Raw genomic sequence first — 25,083 nt, 5'->3', positions numbered from 1 at the left:
GTGATAGACACTGGGGAGGGTATGTGCTCTGGTAAGCACTGTGAATTGTGCAAGACTGTTGAATCTCAGATCTGTACCTCTGAAACAAATAATGCAATATATGTTAAGAAAAAAAAAAGAAGAAGGTAGTAGGAGGGGAAGAATGAAGGGGGGGGAAATCGGAGGGGTAGACGAGCCATGAGAGACGATGGACTCTGAAAAACAAACTGAGGGTTCTAGAGGGGAGGGGGGTGGGAGGATGGGTTAGCCTGGTGGTGGGTATTGAGGAGGGCACGTTCTGCATGGAGCACTGGGTGTTATATGCAAACAATGAATCATGGAACACTTCATCTAAAACTAATGATGTAATGTATGGGGATTAACATAAGAATAAAAAAAAAAAGAAGATGAATACTTCCAATTTGGGTGTACTGTAGTGTTAATGAGGATATAACTAAGTATGAAGTTAAATACTTTTTATTTAGTCGTTTATAAATAAATTAAAAAAACACTCAATTCTTTAATTACTTTTTTACCCTAAAGAAGATGGGGAGCAATAACTTGATAGAAAGTTAATTATGAATGCCTTGCTTAGTTTTGTGGTCTGCTTTACTATGAGTAGAGGGTCATCTTTTTCTCAGTGATTGATGTGGGGGGTGGAAAAGAGGCCTGAACGTTGTTTCTGTGTTTACATTTGAATGATTTCTTTATGATTGCCTAGGTCTTTGTGTATATGTTGTTTATATTTAAGTCTGTGTATTTTTTGGTTTCTTTAGGTTTTTGTTTCTGTTATTGGGTCCAGCAGGCAAGGCACCACAGTACCATGAAATTGGAAGATCAATAGCCACTCTCATGACAGATGAGGTAATTAAAATACCCCGTGAGGTAGATACTGATTATGAAGTATACAATATATAAAATCCCTTAGAAGTGGAATTTCAAATCCTTTTCAAGCGGACACTGATTGTGAAACATTTATTATAGTTTTGTCTTCATAGTGAAGCTTACAAAATTGTCCTTGCTGTCTGTACTATTTTATCTTATTACTTCTTCAACCATTTGCCTTTAGTAAGATCTTTAAGACCTTTCTGTCAGGATCAGTGGATGCTTTTTGGTCTTTCCCCCCTGCCCCACCCCCCTTATTTGAAATTATTGACCACTTCCTTGAAATTTTGAAATTTTCTCCATCCTGGATTTCAGGGTATCATTTCTTTGGGTTTTCCTCAGGATTTCGTCTTTACTCCTTCTGTTTTTTTTCTCCATAATTTCTCTTCCGTTTTTGAACCTTTTCACTGAGCATATTGACCAGAACTGCTGTCTGTCTTTGGAGCAGAGATATGTAATTTAGGTGTTGGACTTATTTATCATATCTAAAGTGGATTTACTATGTGTAGAATTTTCTTTCAGCTTAAAATCCTTTTACTCAGTTTTTTTTTTTTTTTGTAGATTTTTCATGATGTAGCCTATAAAGCAAAAGACAGAAATGACCTCTTATCTGGAATTGATGAATTTTTAGATCAAGTAACTGTCCTACCTCCAGGAGAGTGGGATCCTTCTATACGCATAGAGCCACCAAAAAGTGTTCCTTCTCAGGTAAGAATCCACACAATTCTGTGAATTACTTTTTCTTAGTTAAAGTATTTTTGAATAGGTTAAACATTTTTATGATTCAAAAATCGAAACTATATATAAAAAGGTACACTCAGAGAAGGTGTACTCCTACCATATTCCATTATCTTCTTACCCCTGTACCCACCTCCTGTGAGAGGACCATTTGTTACTAGTTTTTCATTTATCCTTCTAATTTTTATTCAGTACAAGGAAGTAATGAATATAGTCCTATCTCTTCCTCTTTCTTACCAAAGTTAACATACCACATGTACTGTCCTGCACCTTGCTTTTTTCATATAACAGTATATCCTGGAGATTTGATCATAAGATATCAAAAATAGTTCTTGTTTTCTCACAGCTTTGTTATGTGTCATTTATGGATATCCTGTAGTTTGAGCTATTCCTGGGCTGTCTTTCGCTTTAACAAAGCATATCACAATATTGATATGCCAGTTTAGTCTTGTGCAGGTGTATTTGTAGGGTAGAGTCCTAGAAATTGGATTGTTGGCTCACATGGGAACTTATAATTTTAGTAGATATTACCAGAATCCCTTCTTACTGGGTTGCACTGTTCTGGACTCCCACAGTGATGAATGCCTCTTTGCCTACAGCTTCACTAACAGTGTGTTGTCAGACTTCCAGATATTTGTCAGTCTGATAGGTATCGTTATCCTATGTCAGGTATTATAAAGTGGTTTTAATTTACATTTATGTAATTAGTGAAGTTGAATATTCCTGGTTATCTTTTTTTCATCCCCCCCCCCCCCCCCCCCCGCCAAAACCCACCTTTTCTTAACATTGAAATCGTTTGTTGATCCTTTGGAGTTTATTATGGTGTATTATGTGGAGTATGCATCCAACTTTATAAATTGCTGTCTTTTTGTTCCAATTTATTAAAAAGTTAAGTGTTACTGCCTTACATTTTCTAAATTTCCATTTGCATTCAGGTCTGTTTCTGGAATTTCTTTTCCATTGGTCTATTTATGGACCAATTCCACAGTTTAATTTCTGAGGCTTTTAACATATTTTAATATCCAGTAGGTCTAGATTCCCTCTTGACCTGTCCATTACTCTTGCTTTTCTGAATTTTCTTGGCTGTCTTTGCATGTTTATTTTTCTGTGTAAGCTTTAAAATCAGCTTTTAATTTCCAGAAATAAAACCTGATTTTTCAAAAATTGTGATGGCAATGAAATTTGTAAATGAACTGAGGGAGAACTGACATCTTTATAACATTGAATCATTCAAGAACATGGTATGTTTTCCCCCACTTGTTTTCCTATTTCAAGTCAGTTCTTGTGTCCTTAAGGAATGCAATAAAGTTCTCCTTATCTACGCTTTACACACTTCTTGGTGAGTGATTCATAAGCATTTTGTCTTTATTGTCTCTATTGTAAATGAGGGTTTTGTTCCATTATATCATCAGTTTGTTACTTTTAAATATGAAGGCTGTTTGTTGCTGTATATTTCTTTTTTATCCTCGTCCCTTTCTTAGTTCTTTCATTGTATGTAATAGTTTTTTGGTCATAATCTCTGCAGTCAGATATTTTTATCCCTCCTTTTCTCATTCTTCCAGCTCTAATACATTTTCTGTTGTCTAATTGTACTGACTAAAACTCTAGTAGTGTTAAGTGGTAGTTGACTTTAAATGGGCATTTTTCTTTTTTTTTAAATTTATTTATTTTAGAGAGAGAGAGAACACTTGTGCGTGCATGTGAGCAGAGTGGGGTCGGGCAGGAGAGGGAGAGAATCTAAAGCAGACTCTGTTCAATCTCATGACACTGAGACCATAACCTGAAGACCGTAACCTGAGCTGAAACTCAGAGCTTGACTGAGCCATCCAGGCGTGCTCCTAAATGGGCATTTCTTAATTTGTTCTGAATTGTCGTCCGTGTCCTTAAAGTTTCTTTCATTAAGTCACTGACGTTGGGGGTCAAAATACACATTTTTATCATGCTAAGAAAGTATCCTAATTTTTGTTTCATTGAAATTTTTAATATAAGTGGATGTTAAATTTTTTCAAATGGCTTGTTAGCATCTCTGGAGATGATTGTATGAATTTTATTTATCGATTATTGTGGTGAACCATACTAATGGATAATATAATATGAAAACACTCTTGTGTTGATAGAATAAGCCCATATTCAGCTTCAGAGTGCTGGTTGTCTCTGTCAAATATTTTATTTGAGTTGTTCGCATCACTGTAAGTAGATTGGAGTGTAGTGTTTCATGATGTCTTCACACTTTGACATCTTTGTTATATTTGTTTCATAAAAGCAGATTTGTAAATTTTCCTCTCCTTGTGCTTTTAAAACTTTAAATGGCTTGGAATGATTCGGTTTGAAAAGTTTGGAAGAATTGCATTGTAAAATGTTCTGAGCCTGAGTCTTTGGTTGTAAGGTGGGCTTCAGCAATGTGCTTATTTCTTCTGTGGTGATTGGCTTGTGTAAGCTTTCTCTTTTTTCTGGGGTCAATATTAAGTTTTCCTAGAAAATTACCTATTTCCTGTTTTTCTGGTGTCATTTTTAAATTATGTGTTGTGTATTACCCATTTCATCAAAGTTTTTTCGTTTATTTGCGTAGCGTTGTATAGTATCGTCTGTGTGTGTGTGTAGAAAATTTCTCTCAGTTTGAAGTTGCCTCCTTGTCATATCTTTTGCTGAGTATTAGCTAATGGTTTATCATATTTTTTCAAATAGAGCAGCTTTTACAACTTATTTCAGTTTTCCTTTTTTAAAAAAGTATTTTTTTTTTTTTAAAGATTTTATTTATTTATTTGAGACAGAATGAGAGAGAGCACATGAGAGGGGGGAGGGTCAGAGGGAGAAGCAGACTCCCTGCCGAGCAGGGAGCCTGATGCGGGACTCGATCCAGGGACTCCAGGATCATGACCTGAGCTGAAGGCAGTCGCTTAACCAACTGAGCCACCCAGGCGCCCTAAAAAAGTATTTCATTTTGTGACTCACTTTCTGCTTTTAGCTGTTTTATTTCACTCTATTCACTTCAGGAATTTTGTTTTCACATTTCCTGAGTTAGATATTTAATTCATTTATTTTTATCCTTTTGTTTTTCTTAATTTTAGAGCTTAATTTTCTTGAATGATGCTTTTGCTGTATCCCATGGATGTGATATATAGTATTTTCTGTTATTTTTGCTTTTTAGGAATTCTGTAATTTTGTTCTCTTTCCCCTTTGAGCTAAGATATGTTAGTTTTAATTTTGACATTTTCAAATAGTAATCTTATAATTATAGATACGTTTTGCTACTCTATAAATATTGAACATATAAACCAAGTAGTGTAAGTTTGTAGGTCACCCAGAGCTTTTGACCCAGGAGGAACACCCGTCCCCCACCTGTCTCTCTCCTTTCTCTTTCTGTCTCCTTTCCTCTTGCTCCCTTTGTCACACACAGCCTTTGACCTCTAGATGTAACAAATTAAAAGTTAGCTCCTTTATCTTTAAGTGAGGGGGGCGGGGGCATCCTTTTTATCATGAGAATCTTGAATTAGTAGTAACGTTTAATGGGAAATTTATTTTTATGAAAATGTGTTTAATAGCTCTTGTACTGCTTATGTCTTCAGGGAAGTAGTTTGGTAAAAGAAAAATGGCATTTACTTTTTTATTAATGTAAAGTATACTTTTCATTAGTTAGCATGAGCAATATTTTAAATATTCTGGTTGGAGAGATGTTTTATTGGATATTTATTTTCCTATTGCTGATTCATAATTTGAAATGGTGTGTGAATGTGTTTTATAGTATATTTGATATTAGAATACAAAATACAAAAAGCCAATCATAAGCTTAAAATACTAATAGAGACAAATATTAGACACTATTCTAAAGTGCAATTTATTTAAAGTGGAAGTTTATATCAGGAATCATTTTTTCTAGGAACACTGATTAGATATGTAATCAATATAAGGTCTCCTGTTCCCTCTAATTCAAGGGTACCGTCTTAGCTTTTTTAAAACAGAATTCTGAAAATGTGCTTTTTGTGAAATGCAGGAAAAGAGAAAGATTCCTGTATTTCCCAATGGATCTGCCCCCAGCTCTGGTGATACTCCTAAAGAGGCCGATCATCACGCTGGGCCTGAGCTACAGAGGACTGGACGGTGGGTATAAATACTGATTCATTGTGGGAATCTTTTGGGGGGAATAGGGGTTGATTTGATGAAGGCATAAAAATTCTTTTTTTGGGAAATATATGGAAGTTAATCTTACACAGTGTTTTTTTCATATTTAAAAAAGTGCATTATTTTGTAAGTGTATGATGTTAAGGAAAATTAAGCATTTTAAAATAATTTTACTAGTATATACTTGGATTTTGTGTATCGAGCAGTTACATAGTATGTAGGGTAATTTGCATTACCTATAGAGAAGGTTCTTGAAGAAGTTGTTGAGTGCTATTAAAATTCTTGAAGGTAGAGAATTATGGGAACAGAGAGGAATTGTAACTGATATTTTTTGTGTGTGTGCCTAGACTTAAAACTCTTAAATGAGCATTATATCCTGAGATAATGTAAAATTAGACAGTGAAGCATAATTAAACCATGGTAATGAGCTCTAGAAACCTAGTTAGAAAAACTGTTGAAGATGTTAATTTTTGTAATATAGAAGTATTGCTGGGTGCAAACATGGTCTTAAAATATTTTGTAGAAGTAGAGAAATGTTACGGTATTTCCGTACTGTAGCAAAGCATGTAGATATTGACTCTGTTATCCGCTGGTGGTTGCTGTGAACAGAAGAGATTTTGAATCTTAAATATTTGCTTAGCAAATCAGGTCATTTTATACACACACATTATTAGGGGTATCGATGACATGCCTAAAGAATACTGTATAGAAGAAAAATAACAACTGGCATACTGAAGATAAAATTTAGAGAAACTTAAACTCACATTTTATTCATTCATTGTTTATTCATTATATTATAGTCTCTGTAACTATCATAGAGAATAAGACTGCCCTGGTACGAAAGGTGGTGGTCTAGTACTAGCTGTTAGTGTTATTTCTTCAGACTTCAGACTGAGATAGGGTTAGTGACTGAGAAATACCAAGTCAGGCTCCCATTGATTTCATGGTCTCACGAGAGCCTCCTATTGATCAGTTATTGATTTGATGAGGCCGTTTCATTTTCTAGGTTATCCTTTTTTATTGCAAGTTGATTTCCCTTGCTGTCAGATTATTTATAGAGTAACTTAACACTTGTCAATGTGTGTTTAGTATTTATTTCAGTATTAACTTTATAAAAAGGTAGAATGGTAAACCTTGAAACATCCAAAGCATTTTAAAGCATAAGATTAATTTTTTGGCGTATTTTCTACAGAGCGATTATATGTTTTATGAGTCACAAAACCCTTTTCAATTACTGATTTGTCACTAGCATTTACTGAGTACCTACTATGTCGTAGGCAGTGTTCTAGACACTGGTGATAAAGGCAGTGAACAAGAAAAAGTCCCTACCCCTCACAGAGCTTATATTAGATGTATCCAAGAGTCTGACTTAAAAAAAAAAAAAAAAGGAAAAAAACCCCCCCAAAACAAAAAACGAACATTGAAATGGTAAGGCTTTGATGTGCAAATACAGATTTTAAACTTCCTAATTAAAGCGTCTTAGTTTTATTAATATGCACATAAGCTTGAGTACATATTCAGCAAATTAAATGCAATGAAGTAGTTCTTAGGCTTTTCTCCTGGACAAGAAATATTTATGTGATTGAAGTACTAATTTTAAAAGTCATTAAAATTATTTAATTCACTACTGACTGAGTCTAAGCACAACATAGTATATTCATATTAAAGGGTATTTGGGGACTTATGATTTATATTATAATTGCCTTCCTGATATTTCTGACACTTGCCTTTAAGATTTATAACGTAGATAATAATTGATAGAATTGCTTATGCACATTTTCATGAATGGAGTGTTAGATCTTACTGATTTTTATTGTATATTTTCTTGTACATTTGTGTCTGAAATTACATTTACTCATATAAAATCATTTGTCTGCAGTCTTCTCAATATGTAGTCCATAAAATATAGATGTTTATGTGTCTTTTAACTTAATGACATCTGCCTTTCCTCTATCAGTGGATTAGACTAAATGAGTGTATCTTCTATAATTTATATCATGATTTAAATAGGATATTAATTTTTGTTGACGAAACACTAGGCATCAGCAGTTTTATGTAGCCCATAGTTTTAGTTTGAACTAGCTAGAATCCTCTAGTGTACAGTTTGACGAGTTTCATCTCACCTATTTAGGCTTTTTGGTGGTTTGATACTTGACATCAAAAGGAAAACACCTTTTTTCTTGAGTGACTTCAAGGATGCATTAAGTCTACAGTGCCTGGCCTCGATTCTTTTCCTATACTGTGCCTGTATGTCTCCTGTAATCACTTTTGGAGGGCTGCTTGGAGAAGCTACAGAAGGCAGAATAGTGAGTACAAAGATTGGTAGTGGCCAGGCTCTTAGCTCTTCAGAGGCAAGTGTCTGTATGCATTTGTCTCACTATTCATATACTTTCATTTGAAGAGTCTACCCACAGCATGATTAACCTGTCCCAAAGCAGACTTCCCCCAAAGGTAATTGCTATGGAAAACATGGGGAAGCCATTTGAGCAGGAGAAGATGCACAGTTGAGGTAAAAAAGAAAAAAAAAAGAAAAAGAAAAGAAAAAAAAGTTTATCCTGGCTTGCTGGATGAATGGTTTTATAAATTGAGTAAAAGGCTTGTATTGTCTCTGTTGTGGGGAGTGGGGAAGGGTTGGTGGTGGGAGACAAACTGAACTGATGCTGGGTGGGTCATGGGTGGGGGAATTTATCAACCGGGGCTACTTGATATCCTGTAAGGCAACATAGGATTCGTTAGAGCCATGTAATTAATATTAACTCATCACCCCTGGTGGGTAGGCCCTGACTCGACAACTAGACTTTGGAAGTTGTAGACAAATGGTGGATTTTTAGTGTTGTTTATTTTGCTGTTATTAAATTTGTGTGAAGGTAGATAATGCTTTAAGTACTACTGAAAACTGAATCCATATTTTGATATGACTAAAATGAAAGTGTTTATGAGTTTTTGTTCTTGGTAATGCTGTATAAGGGGCTGTGGGAGGCATGATAACAGTATCCAGTGCTCTGTAAAATCTTGAAAGACTTTTTGTTTATATACATTTTAATGGCATTTAAATGAGGTGATCTGTAATTCTTGAGTGTATTTTATTTGATTGTATTTACTCTTGGGAGGAAATACATTTTTTACAGATAGAAGATTAAAAAAATAGCCAAAAGCTAAGTAATGATAATTACTGAATTAAAATACTTTGTGAGCTGAACATGAGACAAACTTGACAACTGAAATTTCCTTTGAAACTCAATTTATTTTTGATTACTTAGATTCTTTTACCTTATTCTGCAACCATTGTATCAGGGAATCTATTTTTAGTAAGTTGCTTTTATGTGCTATGCTGTCTCAAACTGTACATGTAACTCTGCTGGTCCTCCTGGAGATGTGTCTTAACCTGTTACCATCACGGAAATGCTGCTGCTTGCTTTCGGACTGTCCTGCACTGCCTGCCGTTCTTATCCCACCATTTAATACCACGTGCGTGTGGTAGTGCTTTAGGCATCGGAGGAATATAGACAGATGTAAGATGGATCCTAGCCGAAGAGAGAAAGATAAGCTAGTGTCCACGTAGGTAATACGTCACGGGGTGCTGTGCTGCACGTGAGTGCGATCAAGGAAGAACTGTAGCAGCCGAGGTAGCAGGAATAGAGAGACATCAGGAGTATTACAGAGGAAAGTGATGCGGAGATGATGCGTTTGTTTTCAGGTGCTTTATTGGAACCTCAAGTTCCAGAGTTTGTCGAGTGGTAAGGAGGAAAAATAAAGGTTGGGAATAGATGAGGTTAACAAGGGGGAGAATTTATAGTGACTGGAGAGGGAAAAAGTAGGAAGTTACTTTTTAGTTTGTGGACTAGAGGAAGAATGAGAATGAAGAGGAAAATACCTCTGCAGATTAGCCATGGGAACCGTCAGAACTTCAAAAGAGGAATCAGGATGATGTAATCTTGCAAAAACCAAAATAGAGGCTTTGAGAAAGAGGAATGAGGAGCATGGCGTGGTCAGTGCCATGCAGTGGAGAGGTGTAGTACGGGGAAGGTAACCGGTAGGGCTTCTCATGGGTACAGTGGAAACTTCTGAATGTGGTGAGGGGAAGGCAGGGTGGTGGGGCTGTGATTTCTTTAGGGAGAGAGACCATTCAGTTTGGGGATGAACATAAAAACAGTTGAGAAATTAGAAAAAGAACAGATCTGGTTGAAGGAACTCTAGGAAATGTGCCAATAAGGGGTTGGGAGAGGAGTGGCGGAGTGGTGAAGGGAAGGTCTTCATGTGGCAGGTTCTGCCTTTTCAACATGATGTTGGGAAGGGAAACTAATTTTGTGCCTATTTCCACCCCCGTCCCCAACCCCCGTTAGCATTTCTTTATTTGCCATCTCCTTGCTTCTCTTCTGAATTTTTTGCTTTCTATCTCTAGATACTATTTAGACATTTTTTTCTGCTTAAATTCATTCCTAAATTATACATATTCTAATTGAGTTAAGAATTTTATAATGGCTTAGCAGTTAATATGGACACTTCGTTTTGCCAAAGATATGTGAGTTTGATCCTATTTTTATAGTAATAGTTGAGTAATGCTTTTACTGCATACTATTATTTTTGTGATTTTGATTTTGGAAGATGCTGTTATTGCTGACGATGAGATTTACTGCCGTTTGTTGAGTGCATTCGGTATGGCAGCCTGTAGGCTTGCTAGGTATTTTCACAAACACGGCTTCATTAAGTTCTCCTGGCTATGGTCACTCCTATTTAAAAATGAAAAAGGTTGGGCTTGAAAAGTTTGAGATATGGCTATGGCTTAACGTCTAGTAGTAATGGGTCTCCTGCTCAAATCTGGTTCTGAAGCCCGCCCTTGCCTGCTGCTGTGCTGCCTGCCAGGTCCAGGAGGGGTGTTTCTCACAAGCTTCTTTTCCTTGCTTTACCAACGATGGGCTTTTCCTCTCTTGATAGTGCCTTCCAGTTGACCTTGATGTTTGTAGATGGTAAACTGCTCTTCTCTTTCTGATCCCACCCCCCCTGTCTAGTGGCATAGCCTGTACCCCTTACCATCTAATAACCTAATCAGTTAGAAGGTAATATTGGTAGTGCTACAGAAGCGACATACTAGTTTTGATTTCAACTTTCCTGAGTCTTTCATTTTCTTATTTTATGTTTTTTACCAAGCCTTAATAGTAAGGTACTTCTTCATTTAATGGTTGCTGTGAGTTTTTTGAAGAGATTTGCCGTCTGCTTCAGGATAAAAGCATTTTATTTTTGATAATCTGTTGGTTAAGCCCACCATAGAAGATTAATTTCTTTAAAATGTGTGGAAAGTTGCTCTTTAGAAATCATTTTGAGAACATTAGCATCACTTGTTAATTTCTGATTTATCTGAAAAAGTTTTTTGTGCACACCATATGGAGTATTTACTATTTTTTTTTAAGTGAACTATTTCAGACATAACAAAAATACCATCTTTGTACTCCCCACAAGCTTAAGAAATGAAATACCTATAGATAGAAAATCTCTGTCTCTCTTCCCTTTACTCCTCCCTCCTGGCCTCCCACAATACTGTGTTTTGAGTAAAGGTTGATGATAAAAGTTTACTTTTAATACGAAAACAAAGCAATTTTCCCTGTGTATTTAAAATGTATTTGTAATTTTCCATATTTAAAATTTAAATTTGACTTAAAAGTTGTGTCTGCTTTACATTTTTAACTACTTGATCAGTATTTTTATTTTCCAGATGTCTTACATGTATTTTAGTAGGTTAGAGAGATGTTTATGATGTATTACTTCTATTCATTTCTTTTTTCCTTAAACAGAGTGCAATAGAGTCTCTTTTTGGAGCATCATTAACTGGGATTGCCTATTCGTTGTTTGCTGGGCAACCTCTAACAATATTGGGGAGCACAGGTCCAGTTTTAGTGTTTGAAAAAATTTTATTTAAATTCTGCAGGTACGTAATTGTTATTTACCTATCACATGTGTTTACATATGTGTATAATTATATTGTTTATTAACTTAGTTAAAAGTGCATTATGTATTTAGTAGCTGAAAAGGAAGATCTGATCAATATATATGTATTTTCAGTATTTTGGGGCTACCGTGTGGTTGACCCTACTCTGGTCCCTACCATTATTCCTACCCCAGTCACCTTGAGTATAAAATCAGTGGATTTGAGTCCTGGTCAACAAATCACTTGGACAATAAGAATCCTTTGTTCTAGCAAATTTCAACCCACTGAGAAGGTGTTAATCTAATTGTTGGTTAGTAGGTATGTTGGTCTTATAAAGGAATTTAAAAAAGAGGTGGATCTTGGAGGTTCAAGCTGACTTTATCAGTCAGGCCTGTTTACCAGAAGGAACCATAGCTGTCTGTTGAGGTGTCAGTCTCCACTGGCAGGGTTGTTCGCAGTGGGAATCAGAGCAGGGTGCTGTAGCTGGTAGACTTGGGATTTGACATGGTCAGTACTATTCCTTTTGTGAGACAAATGAAGTTGAATATTCTAGCCTGAAACAACTTGATCCTATTAAATATTTGATGCATCTAACTCATCTTGTTCTGATTCTTTCCTCACTGAACAAGCTGATTCTGATTCCAGTCTGGCATGCTAGCTACATAGACTAAGAGAGAATGCAGTGAAGTGTTCTGGACCCTGTGGTCTTAAAGTAATTCCGTACTTGACATTGAATTTAAAAAATGAAGTCACTTTCTGCGGTGACACTGGTGGTAGGAGGGATGGTATTGGTGGTGGCAGTGAAGGGGACAGGGGTGTGGTTATCATGTTGACATAGAGCTTCTGGGTCTTCAGAGAGTCACATCCAGTTGACCTGTAGAAGGTACATCTGTCATTTATTCCTCAGAACTGACTTCAGAGTGAGGTCTTTATTTTTGAAATATTAATTGCCTGGTAGACTTTCACTGTAAATCTTTTATATAAGTAAAATATAACCATTATAATTTTATTATCTTCAGTTATAGCAGAAACATACAGAATGCTTTCTTTAGTCATTATTGTTATCCTGTAATTTGCTCTTTTTAGGAATCTTATGTTTTTATACTCTTTTTATTGCCTGTTAATGAAATTTTAACTAAAGATATACATTGCCGTGTGTGTATATTGATCATGTTCACGTTTTTTCCCTAAACAGAGATTATCAGCTTTCCTATCTGTCTTTAAGAACCAGTATTGGTCTGTGGACTTCTTTCTTGTGCATTGTTTTGGTTGCAACAGATGCGAGCAGCCTTGTGTGTTATATTACTCGATTCACAGAGGAGGCTTTTGCGGCTCTAATTTGCATCATATTCATCTACGAGGCTTTGGAGAAGCTCTTTCATTTAGGAGAAATATATGCATTTAATATGCACAACAATTTAGATGAACTGACCCACTACTCGTAAGTTTTTCTGTTTTCCCCAGTATTAAAATGTATTTTTCCAGAGATGTCTGAGCCAAAAAAATGCATTTTTTTTGCATTGTGATGCTCATTGTATATCTAGCTGTAACTACCCAACTAGCCATATGGAGGTTGACTTGTTTGTTACAGATGAGATTTTACCAGAGCACTCAATGAACATAAATACAGTTGAACAAATTCAATCATTTTTGTTCCCTGAAACAGCTTATTCAAATGTATGTATTTTTGGTCTTCTGTTTGAATCAATTTAATTTCAGTTGTTTGGTATTTGAATCAGACAGTTATATCTTGTATTCTTTAGCCAAATCCTGAATGTAGGATGTAATATTTCTTATATTTTTCTTTTTCTTTATATATGTGTGTATATAACTGGGATTGCCAGTATATACATACATGCATTTAAGATTTTATTTATTTATTTGAGAGAGAGCAAGAGAGAGCACAAGCCGGAAGGAGAGGGAGAAACAGACTCTCCGCTGAACAGGGAGCCCGATGCGCCAGGGCTCGATCCCAGGACCCTGGGATCATGACCTGAGCCGAAGGCAGATGCTTAACGGACTGAGACTCTCAGCGCTCCTGTTTCTTACATTTTTCATGTTTTGCACTTTCATTAACATTTTTGAAGTCTGATAATTTTTATTTGAAGTTATTTTTAAAGTATAATTTCAGTACACTGTCATATGCTATTTGGTGCAGTATTTTCTTTGTGATAAGAAAATCATGAATTGAAAATATTTTAAGACTCTAGAATAAAATAAGATTTGAAAAGTTATTATAATAGTTACAAAAGGTTGGCAAATATATTCAATAAAGTCAAATAGGTTATTAAAATTAAATGTATCTAGGTAGATAGAGGCCTGTATTTGCTGTCTTGAGCAGTCATGCTTGGTGTAAATGTGTTCCTGCATTTGATCGACTTACATGGAGAAAGTGGTTACCAACAAACAAGGGTACAATTCCCTCTTTCTGCCTACGCAAGTCCCAAATCCCTGTGTTCTCCCCCCTTCCCTCCATTCCTTCTTTGCATACTCAACTTTGATGGACAGAGTAGGGAGGGATATGAAAATTTCTGTGAGACATTGACCTATTTGAGGAGACTAGAGACACTCTGATGCCAATTCTGTTTTGTGCTATCTTCTTTGCTCTTAAACTAGTTAATTGTTTAACTGTTATTCTTGGTTTTTTTTCTCTTACCCTACTCCTTTGACCTTCATGAAGCATGGCTTTATAGCTAGTGCTGGCCAATCAGAACAGTGTGGTTAACTGAGTAATTACATGTGATCATGATTCGTTCAGCTGACATCCTGTGAGCATTTGCAGGCACTGTGTTAGCGGTGTTGCATAATTCATATCACATGTGACTTAATTATTCGTATCATAGCCCCTTTTGTGTATGAAGAAACTGAGCCTCATGGAGATTAAAACCTGCCTTGGGTCAAACAGCTAGTAAGTGATAGAGCATGGAATGAATCCAAAGTCCAGCCTCTTGCCTGTTCTCAAAACAGCTCATAATCTAATTGGAAATATTCCTGTGTGTTTCTTCTTTTTATTTTTTATTTTTTAATTATTTTTCTTCTTTTTATTTTTTAAATTCACATTTAGAGATTTCTTTGCTTGTGTGTGTTTCTAGCTTTTCTTTAGGGGAGCTAGTTCTGGATATAAACTGAACTCTCTGATCTCCTTATGACCTTCCTAGTCCTGTCCTGATGAAAAACCGTGTTTCATTTATTTCTTTAAGATGAATCTTAAGATTAAGATTCTTAAGATTCATCAGTAGAGGATGAGCATGAGTAGGTAGGGCTTGTCAGAGTACCAAGCATTAATAGGAGCATTGCTTTTTTTTGGGAATCTGTGTGTTTTGTGTATGTGTGGGTGGGGAGGCAGAGCAGCTCCCCTTAGGTAAGATTTAGTGGAGAGTAACCTTGCTAAACATGGTGGTATCTTGTCATATTTTTAAAGAAAATAGTATCCCTCCCCAAGGGATATATCTAACAGGTTTCATTAAGATATTCTGTAAAATATCATTCTGTTGATATTGATTAGTTATGTTTTATTTACATAAGCCAAATCTTGTTCCGTTCCATTGTTTCTGATGTGTTTTCACTTTCTAGTTTCCATGCATTGCAGCATGGGAAAAAGTTTAATTAAAAGCTACCACAGGGGTGCCTGGGTGGCTCAGTCTGTTAAGCATCTGCCTTCGGCTCAGGTCCTGATCTCAGAGTCCTGGATCAAACCCCATGTCTGGGTTCCCTGCACGGCGGGGAGTCTGCTGCTCCCTCTCCTCTTGTGCCTCCCCCAACACGTGCTCTCTCTCTCTCTCAAATAAATAAATAAGATCTAACAACAACACTACCACACTGTGTGATTGATTTAATAAAATGTAGACATGAAATGCAGGACCCTTAAAATTTTATCCTGTTCTCGTTTCTCAGATGTGTATGTGTTGAACCTCCTAACCCTAGCAATGAAACTCTAAAAATATGGAAGGAAAAGAATTTAACAGCAGATGATATTTTCTGGGGGAATCTTACTGTTCCTGTGAGTACATGATGAAATAAAGGATTTTGCAAATATTAACCTAGTTCTTTAGCTTTTTATGAGTAGACCTACATTTTCTTCTTGATAGTAGGTATGATGTGTTTTCAGAATGTAGTGTTGTGTTGAGCAGACAGGAGTTACCACATGTTTATGTATCATGTAGTAAAAAGTGTAGGCTGAAAAGAATGAACCTGGTAAGGGAGATAAAAATGGACTAAATGTGACTTCCAAGATTTAATTATTAAAAAAGTGTGAATATACTTCTGGTTTCTAATTCCATGTAGATTGGTAAGTTCAAAGGAAGTGTCTGCTAGGACTCTGGTTGCATATACTGGAGTTGACAGAACAGCCAACATCCATTTGTCCTGCTCTCCGTGTATCAGTTTATCTGCTCCATGAACATCTTATTTAGAAGATCATGAGTGCTTTCCTAATGTCCTCGATGTCAAACTGAACTTTAACTGTGGTCTAGTAGTCTACTCTGTACTCTTGTCTGTAGAGACTAGTGTAACTTAAGCACCTAAGAAAGGAAACAGGACAAAAACACATAATGAGCACCTACTCTATATTCCCAGATTGGGCTTTGGGATTAAGACATAAAGTGATTCTGGCAATATCAATTAAAACCTAGATCTCTTGAGCTTCTCTGGTGCTTTTTATATCATATAAGCAATTGCAAGGCATTGTTTTCTCACTAAAGATAATAGTTATATTATTGGAAGGGTATCATATAACTGGAAGGATATCGATATGTCATGGGAAGGGTACCATCTGCAGTTTTATCTCACTGATAATTTAAGTCTGTATGGTCCAGTACAGTAGCCATTGGCCACATGTGTCTATTTAAATTTAAGTTAAATACAGTTAATTAAAAGTTCAGTTCTCAGTCGAATTAGCTATGTTTCAAGAGCTCAGCCAGTTCATCTGGCTGCCACATTGGACAGTGGAGATAATAGAAATTTCCATCAGCACAGAAAGTTCTGTTGGACACTGCTGATTTAAAGCATATTTATATATTAGTAATCAACTTAGATTAATGCTTGACTGTTTTATATTTAAAAAGTCAATTTTGCTACAAAAGAGGTAGAGTTAATAGAGGTGCTCAAATGAAAGTGATCTGTTAAAAAAACCTCATTTCAAGTTGAATAGGAGGTCTTGATATTACAGATACAGGTCTTTGTGTGTTTTCTTGATATTAAAAAGGCCCAATGTTTTTGTTTTTGTTTTTTATACTTATAGCTTTTATTTTTATGATCCCTGTTGTAAATTTGTACCTTTACTAATCTCAGCAGTTAGAAATTGAGAATAGTGGAAGCTTTGACTATTTTTCTCTTGGTAAACCTGAGTTGTGTTTGTTAAAATGAGTCTCCTTAGAATATAAGTAAGAGAAAAATGACATTAGTGGAGTGTATCATTGTTAATCTCTGGTTGCCTTTCAGTATTTTTTCCTCGAAAGGAAAATTAGGTCAATAGATTTCTGTAATTGCATTATGCCATATAATTAAGATTTTTTTTTTAAATAGAAATACTATTTGAATGGTTGCTTTACTGCTTTTAATCCCATGGTTTTGAGTTAAGTCAGAAAAGCCAACCAGTTTTTATTCCTGATTTGAATTTAGCACCATACCATTTTTTATTCAGCATTGTAAATAGACGCAGTAGTAATTTTCTGTCAGTTGCTTTCGTTTTAAGTGACTTGTTTAGAAGTAAAGGAAAGATAGTAAAATTGTGGACCAGCAAGAATGCATACAAAATATTTGGGAATTGCTATTAACTCTGAGGCATTCACTAAAGGGAATATGGAATTGAAAGGAAAGGACTGTGTGGTGTAACTTGGCAAAATACTGTATTTCAGTTCAGTGACTTAAGATACACATAGTTTTCAAACTGTAACATCTCTGAACTCAGGATATGTTTACAGTTGAAGTTGACTAGGCAGTGTTTTTTCTTTCTAAGTGAAATACAAAATAATGGCATGTCTTCAATCACTGGCATCTTTGAGTCAATGGAATTCATTGGTAATTTATTAGATACCTGAGAATCTTCTTCATTCCCTCCTTTTTCTATTTTTTTTCCTCCTTTTTTTCCCCAGGAATGTAAAACCTTTCATGGTGTATTTGTAGGATCAGCTTGTAGTCTTCATGGACCTTATATTCCAGATGTGCTGTTTTGGTGTGTCATCTTATTTTTCACAACATTTTTTCTGTCTTCATTCCTCAAGCAATTTAAGACCAAGCGGTATTTTCCTACCAAGGTAACTGGGGTGTGATTTTGGAGTCCTGATAATATTCATGTTTTTAGTTTTTCTTACCTTGGCTTATTTCAGAACAGTAATACATTGTTTGGGGTTAATGGTTGATATCAAATAGTTGTAAAGAACTTATTTATAGTGAAAAATGTATATTATGTTTCTGAACTAATACTAGGAAGATAATGGTACCATGAGGAATGGGATGGTAGTACGTTAGTTGTGAAACGTGTTTCTTTTTAAAAACCTTATTCACACTTTCTAGTGGCATATTTTAATCTGACAGATGAGCATAATATGGAAAGGACACATAGTTTTTCTGTGTTTATTTTAACATAATCCCTTTAATATAGGTGCGATCGACAATCAGTGACTTTGCTGTATTTCTCACAATAGTAATAATGGTTGTAATTGACTACCTTGTAGGAGTTCCATCTCCTAAACTTCACGTTCCTGAAAAATTTGAGGTAAGGATTAAAATATTTGGTTATCTGTTACTTGGGAATACCAAACTATTTTAAAATTAGACACATTATAGGAATATATACATGTTTTTTCTCACATACATAAAAGATGACAAGATGTAAAGAGACAAGTGAACCTATTTAGGAAGTAAGCAAGAAGGTATCAGAGTTAGTCCCGTCAGGGAGAGTGAATGAAAATACTCATGGTAAGTACTTGGGAGTCATTTAAAAAATTTGACCCTGCTGTTGTAGCTGGAGTTCATGATGTATTTTCCAGGCAAAAGAAACATTCTTTATTCCTTTATAAGGAAGTGACTCAAACTTGAATTTAAAATTGTAATGAGGAGATCCTAGTTAAATTTCTAGTAGGGTGGGGTATCCGACAGTAAATGGAATGCTCCATGTCTCATTTTCCAGCAGAATCAGGAGAGAATCAAATATATTATTCCACAAGAAAAATGATACTTACCTGACCATCCATGAGCTCTTTGCATTCATCAGCAGACTGTAGCTATGTTGTACATAATACAGCATATGCATAATATAGCATTCAAGAATTGTTTTCCCTTTTAAGTAGGAGTTGGTAGCTTTTGAATAGTTTCTGGAATTTCCTATAGTTGAGATATTTGTGTCACTGGTTATGTTTATCTTTATAGCAAATTATATGACTTCTTTTAAAAACAGAAGGTTTAAAGGGGATTAGAAATAAGGAATAAAATGAATATAATTTTAGTCTGTTTTATTTCTCATGGGAAAAAATTGTTTTTAAAACCGTAGTCTCCAAAGTAGAGTGCATGGGTGGAAAATGATCCACTAAAATTATATAGAAGATCTACTTACATTTTTATTTAAAAATAAGAAAAATTTAGCTTTATAATACTTACTATATGAATTTTACTATGGAAAACCATTAGTAACCTAACATATAAATGCTTATAGAGCCATTGAGTATACTCAATTTTATTAAAAAAATTTTTTTATTGTTTTGCTGCTGGAAGTATGTAATAAAATTTGGATACCTTTGTTTAAAAGCATAGCTATATGAAAGTCTTTTTTTTTTTTTTTACCACGTCTTTTACCAAATGAAACTATAAGTTAATATTGGTTCAAAATATTACATCATGATGTAATTTCCCTTAATCCTGGGCCCAGTTCCTTATTTTCATCCCTAAATATATTTTTGTTATTCATTTATTGATCTAGCTTTCAAGTAGCAAACTGATTTCAAGGGGCATAAGATACATTTGGGGAAGTAAACCAAGGAACACTTAAGAACTTGTGCATTGTATAGATAAAAAATTTTAATCGTGTACAGTTTTGAATATCAAGCAGCTTAATGTGTATTGGTGTGGGAAAATTTGGAATACCTGCATTTGAAAATATTAAATGTTCCTTTTGTATTGACAAATGTTTTTGTGAAGAAAAAACAAACTTACAATGAAGTTTAGTTAATGAAAACATGTTTAGATTTCAAAATATCCAATGCCCTCCAAGAATATTAAACTCCTAGGATCTTTTAAAATTTTTTGTTATAAAACAAATTTTACGTTACAGCTGTGGAATGTATTTGTGTCTGATAAAGTGCCAGATATTTGTCAGTAGATGCTTTGGAAAAATATGTCCTGAGGCCCCTGTTCTGATGTAGTACTGACCCTGCCAAGATAACTAGTCTGCAGGATCTTCAAAGCAGTTTAGTTTAGGAGTTGATCTAGTAGGTAGATTGACCTCACTTTATTTGAAGTAGGTTAGGAGCATGTTGAAATGACACTCTGCTTCACTTACCTATTTGTCTATAACAAACCTCCCCAAAAATAAAGCCTGTAAAACAGCAACCCCTTACTTGTTCATAAATAGGTGGCAGTTGGTACTAAGCTGGTTTGGGATCTTTGATGTGGCTGCAGTCATCCATTGCTTTGATGGGGGTAATATGTCTTCATTCCCATGTCTGGGAACTCAGATCAGATGGCTGAAGCAGCTGGGGTAACTGGCTCCCTTCTCTCTCTCACCACATTGTACCTCATCCTCAAGAAGGCTTATCCAGGCTTACTCAACAGCTAATCTCAGGGTTCCAGGAAGGTTAGAGAAGCTGCAAGTTCCCTTGAGATCAAGACTCAGAAGTCACACAGTGTCACTTTGGCTTTATTTTGTTGGCTGAAGTAAACCATAAGGACATCCTAGGTCCAAGGGGAGGAAATGGATTCCACCTCTAGTTGGAAAGATGGACTCCATGGCCAAGGGACCTGCGTTGAGGGATGGGAAGCATTCTTGTGCAGATAATTCACCATCCATTCCAAGATTTAATCTAGTTCTTTCTAATCCTTTGGAATTTCTTGGAATAGACACAGCCTATGTTGTGGAAGTTTTGTGAAGTAGGAAGAAACTTCTTTCTTTTTATCTTTAATTTTTTAACAGCCTACTGATCCAAGTAGGGGCTGGATCATAAGCCCATTGGGAGAAAATCCTTGGTGGACTTTATTAATAGCTGCTATTCCAGCTCTGCTTTGTACCATTCTCATCTTTATGGATCAACAAATTACAGCTGTAATCATAAACAGAAAGGAGCACAAATTGAAGGTAATTTTAAAATTTTGTGTCAGGTTTTGTAATTTCTTCAAGAGTTTGAGGTATTTTCATAATGACTAGAACATTAAAAGATGTGAGATCAAAATTAATTTCTTCTCTGTTTATAAAGTGATATAGAATTTTAACCCAAAAGAACAGTTCAGACTTATAAATATTCATGTTCATTTCACTTTTCAGAAAGGAGCTGGCTATCACCTTGATTTGCTCATGGTTGGTGTTATGTTGGGAGTTTGCTCTATCATGGGACTTCCATGGTTTGTGGCTGCAACAGTGTTGTCAATAAGTCATGTCAACAGCTTGAAACTTGAATCTGAATGTTCTGCTCCAGGGGAACAACCCAAGTTTTTGGGAATTCGTGAACAGCGAGTTACAGGGCTAATGATTTTTATTCTAATGGGCCTGTCTGTGTTCATGACTAAAGTACTAAAGGTAAAATCTCTATTGCAATATTTTAACATCTTTTTTGTCATAAAATTATACTTGGTTGTATGAAAATGAAACATGAAAATATCTAAAATTAGTTTCATTTCCTGGAATTTACTTGGAAAATAATATTCTAGTATATGGTGTTTAGTATGGGAGGCATTTCAGTGTTAGATGTGTCCATCTTAGAAATACTGTAAAAGGATAGTATTAAAGACTATAGAGTTTTGGAAGGAGTTAATCCATGGCTTAGTTATGATCTAAAAGAAGAATATACCCAGAGGATTTTATAGGCATCTTAGAGGAAGTAATAGTGAAATATGTTTGACATAGTTATTTGACCAAAATGTGAAAATAATTGCTATTAATTAAATAAATGTATTCTTTCTGATCAACTAAATGAAATAAAGGTAGTAGCGCTCCTTAGAAAACAAAAACAGGGCGCCTGGGTGGCTCAGTCGTTAGCGTCTGTCTTCGGCTCAGGTCATGGTCCCAGGGTTCTGGGATTGAGCCCCACATCGGGCTCCCTGCTTGGCGGGAAGCCTGCTTCTCCCTCTCCCGCTGTCCTTGCTTGTGTTCCCTCTCTCGCTGTGTCTCTATCTGTCAAATAAATAAGTAAAATCTTAAAAACAAACAGACAGCTAATATAAATGAAGTATGCAAGAAATTAAACTTTATGTTAAATATCTTTTAGTTACATCTGGTTTTTACTATACATATCTTAATGAATCTAGTGATTAAAAAACATAATAATAGCAAATGTAGCAAAGTATCTAATCTGAAATTTTCTTTTCATTGTGGAAGAGCTCAACTCCATTTTTTCCCCTGGTGTTTTAGTTATTGCAAAGAAAACTATTAAGTAAAGAGCTGTGTACGTTTATAAATTGGGGACAAAACTTGGAGTGTGTATGTATGTTATTATATTAACTAAAAAAATTAAATACTAGAATTCTTTGGCCTTCATCTTATGAACTTTCTAGCAACTGACTAATTCACCAGATATTTGTTGAGTACTTACTCTGCTATTAAGACTGAGGAAATAATAATAAATAGGATATATTATTGTCTGCTTTTCAGAACTTGGCAGTCTAGTTGGTGAAACAGATAGGTAAAGGGATATTTACTGCATTGTGGTGAGTGTATTGTTGGAGTACTTGACAAAAGAGGAGAAAGATTTAGTGCACTCTTACGGGGATATTGTCCCTTACTAAGGAAGGTTGCCTTTAAAATTTTTTAAGTATTGACTGTATATAGGCAGAAAAATTCAAATAGAACATCAAGAAAGCCCTAAAATGAAAACTTAGTCTCCCTATTCTCCCTTACTTTCCAAAAACAACTCTCCAGAGGTAAACTCTTTTGATTGAAACTTTTTGTTTTTTTAAGTTATATTGGTGGTTACAACCATTATAGTTTTACATATTTTTATAATTTTATTTTTTGCTTTATTATTTTTACACTGAGTCTCTTTGCCTAAGAGTGATTCTCAAAGTTTAGTCTAAGGACGACCTCTGGGTCCACAAAAGCAAAAGTATTTGGGGAGTGTGTCCTCAGTATACCTTTGAAGAGCATAAAGGGGTCCTGAGACTAAATACCTTGGGAGTGTGTCATGTAAGGTCGGATGTTTTATGAGGATTTAGCACACTTAAGTGGCCACCAGCCAGTCTTCCTTCCATCACCTGCCTTTGGTTGACTGTGTTTTTAGTTTTATTATAATGGTTACCAACATTTGCATTTTGTGCTGTAATTATAATTAAACTGTCCATGCTTTTTCTGTAAGTTAAATTATAAAAATGTAAACCCTCTGGGAACACATAAGCAGTATTATGATGATACACGTGTGTTCACTGAGGACTAAGCAGTCCGATCTGCCTGAGTGGAGGCAGAAATATACCCTATTTCTCTAAGCTCCTATTGCTGCTTGAAGAGTAACTGCCCAAGCCTTAGGACCCAATAAGTTTTCTTAGCACCTATTACCTTCCCTTACTTTAAAAAAAGAATTGCATATGCTATTTCTACTTTTTCTTACATCTTTTTTTTTTTTTTTGCATTGCTAAAGGAATTCTAATTTTTTCATATGTGGTGCCATGGGTGGTAAACCTTCAGAGTTCTTTCATGTTTCAAATTATTCTCACATTTGATTGATAGATATACGTATGTTTCAGTGTTCAAATTATTTTTCTTTGAGTCTTTTTTTTTTTATTTTTAAAGATTTTTATTTATTCATGAGAGACAGAGAGAGAGAGAGAGGCAGAGGGAGAAGCAGGCTCCCAAGGAGCAGAGAGCCCGATGTGGGACTCGATCCCAGGACCCTGGGATCATGACCTGAGCCGAAGGCAGACGCTCAACCATCTGAGCCACCCAGGCGCCCTTTTCTTTGAGTCTTCAAGTCATTGTTTCCTATAGACCAGTGGTCCGAATAAAATGTCTGATACCTATTTGGTTTTTGTAATTTCAGAGGCATTTTCTTCCTTTCTAGAAGCTACCAAAACTTCCTTTTTACTCCTGGTGTTCTGCAATTTCACTAGGATATTTAGGTGGATATATGGATAAGGACTTTCATTCACCCTACCGCTCTCACTATGGGCCATTGTTCTCTGGAAACTTGTGCCTTTGATTATGGGAATGTTTGGCCAGTGTTTAGTTTCTTTTCTTTCTGTTAGATAGTTCTTCAACTTCAGGTAGACAGATATTTTACCTTCTGGAAATGTTCTCATGTTTCTATCCTGTGCCCTCACTTTAATGAAAATTTCCTGTTTTTCTTAGATTGATCTCTTTAGTCTCATCAAAATCATTATTACAAAATTATTTATTTTGATAATTATATCTTTAAATTTCTAGAAGCCTTTTTCATTCTGATTATTTATTTTTCCTAGCATTCTGAAGTTGCTTTATGGATAAAATATTTTCTTGAAATTTCCTGAGGGTACTTAATTAGATTTTTAACTTGTTTTCTTCTCTTCCTGTAGTACTTTTTCCTCCTAGGTTTCTTAGGAAGGACATACTCAGTTGTTCAGTAGAGCGTGAATGTGGTTTTCCTCTGTAGCTGTTAGGTCTTTTTTCTTTGCAGTTCTTTTTCTTGGTGGTGAGAGTACTGCTTGTGGTTTTTGAGTAGGTGGATGGAGCCTGCTAATGGCTTTCCTGTAGGATGCCTAGGTATGGTAGGTAGGCATTTGGGATCCCTCTAACTGCCAAAGTAATAAGGACTTTCTTTGGGAGTGGAGTTCAATTATTATATCAGTAAATGGTACTATTGTATAGTAGTTACTATATGGTAGTGATAACAATAATAATGGCTAATGCTTTTAAAAATTTTTTATTGTTTTTATTTTAATTCCTGGCTAAAGCTTTTGATTGATAAGGCACCATGTGCTTTTCTGAGTATTTTAGTATTTGAGATCCTTTAATCTTCATGCAATCTGTTACAGAAATTATGGCATAGAGAGGTTAAGGCTCAAGAAAAGGTTAACTTCCATTTTAAACCAAGCAGTCTGATTGTAGTGCTCATATTCTTAACCACTGAACATTCTCCCGTTTCAGGAAGAAACATGTAGGAGAGAGACAGTTTTTCAAGGAGGCTCTCATTTATTAGCATTTTTCTTACTTACAGAAAAGTTAGATCTCATCACTGAAAGATCTTTTAATTCTGTCTCCATAGGTACTCACTATGTTTTTGTGTATTTTATTACTATGAAATTGTTTTAGTAGCATGGGTTCTAACTGT

The 25,083-nt window shown here is 35.3% G+C and overlaps 1 protein-coding gene across 9 annotated transcripts in view; it reads left to right on the top strand.

Annotated features, from left to right (window-relative positions):
- Nucleotides 1-25,083, top strand: part of SLC4A7 (solute carrier family 4 member 7) — a 104,278-nt gene that overhangs the window by 65,481 nt on the left and 13,714 nt on the right. For all 9 annotated transcript variants that reach the window (XM_021678820.1, XM_021678817.1, XM_021678822.1 and 6 more), the window contains 11 exons: nt 756-843; nt 1,426-1,572; nt 5,594-5,700; nt 7,853-8,027; nt 11,511-11,644; nt 12,840-13,085; nt 15,539-15,644; nt 17,737-17,898; nt 18,246-18,359; nt 20,769-20,930; nt 21,117-21,368. In XM_021678820.1, coding sequence (XP_021534495.1) covers nt 756-843; nt 1,426-1,572; nt 5,594-5,700; nt 7,853-8,027; nt 11,511-11,644; nt 12,840-13,085; nt 15,539-15,644; nt 17,737-17,898; nt 18,246-18,359; nt 20,769-20,930; nt 21,117-21,368 — 1,693 coding nt within the window. The remainder of the gene's footprint in view (nt 1-755; nt 844-1,425; nt 1,573-5,593; nt 5,701-7,852; nt 8,028-11,510; nt 11,645-12,839; nt 13,086-15,538; nt 15,645-17,736; nt 17,899-18,245; nt 18,360-20,768; nt 20,931-21,116; nt 21,369-25,083) is intronic.

This window comes from Neomonachus schauinslandi, chromosome 1 (genome assembly GCF_002201575.2).
Source record: "Neomonachus schauinslandi chromosome 1, ASM220157v2, whole genome shotgun sequence".
NCBI lineage: Eukaryota > Metazoa > Chordata > Mammalia > Carnivora > Phocidae > Neomonachus > Neomonachus schauinslandi.
This window is presented reverse-complemented; position numbering and strand designations above follow the sequence as displayed.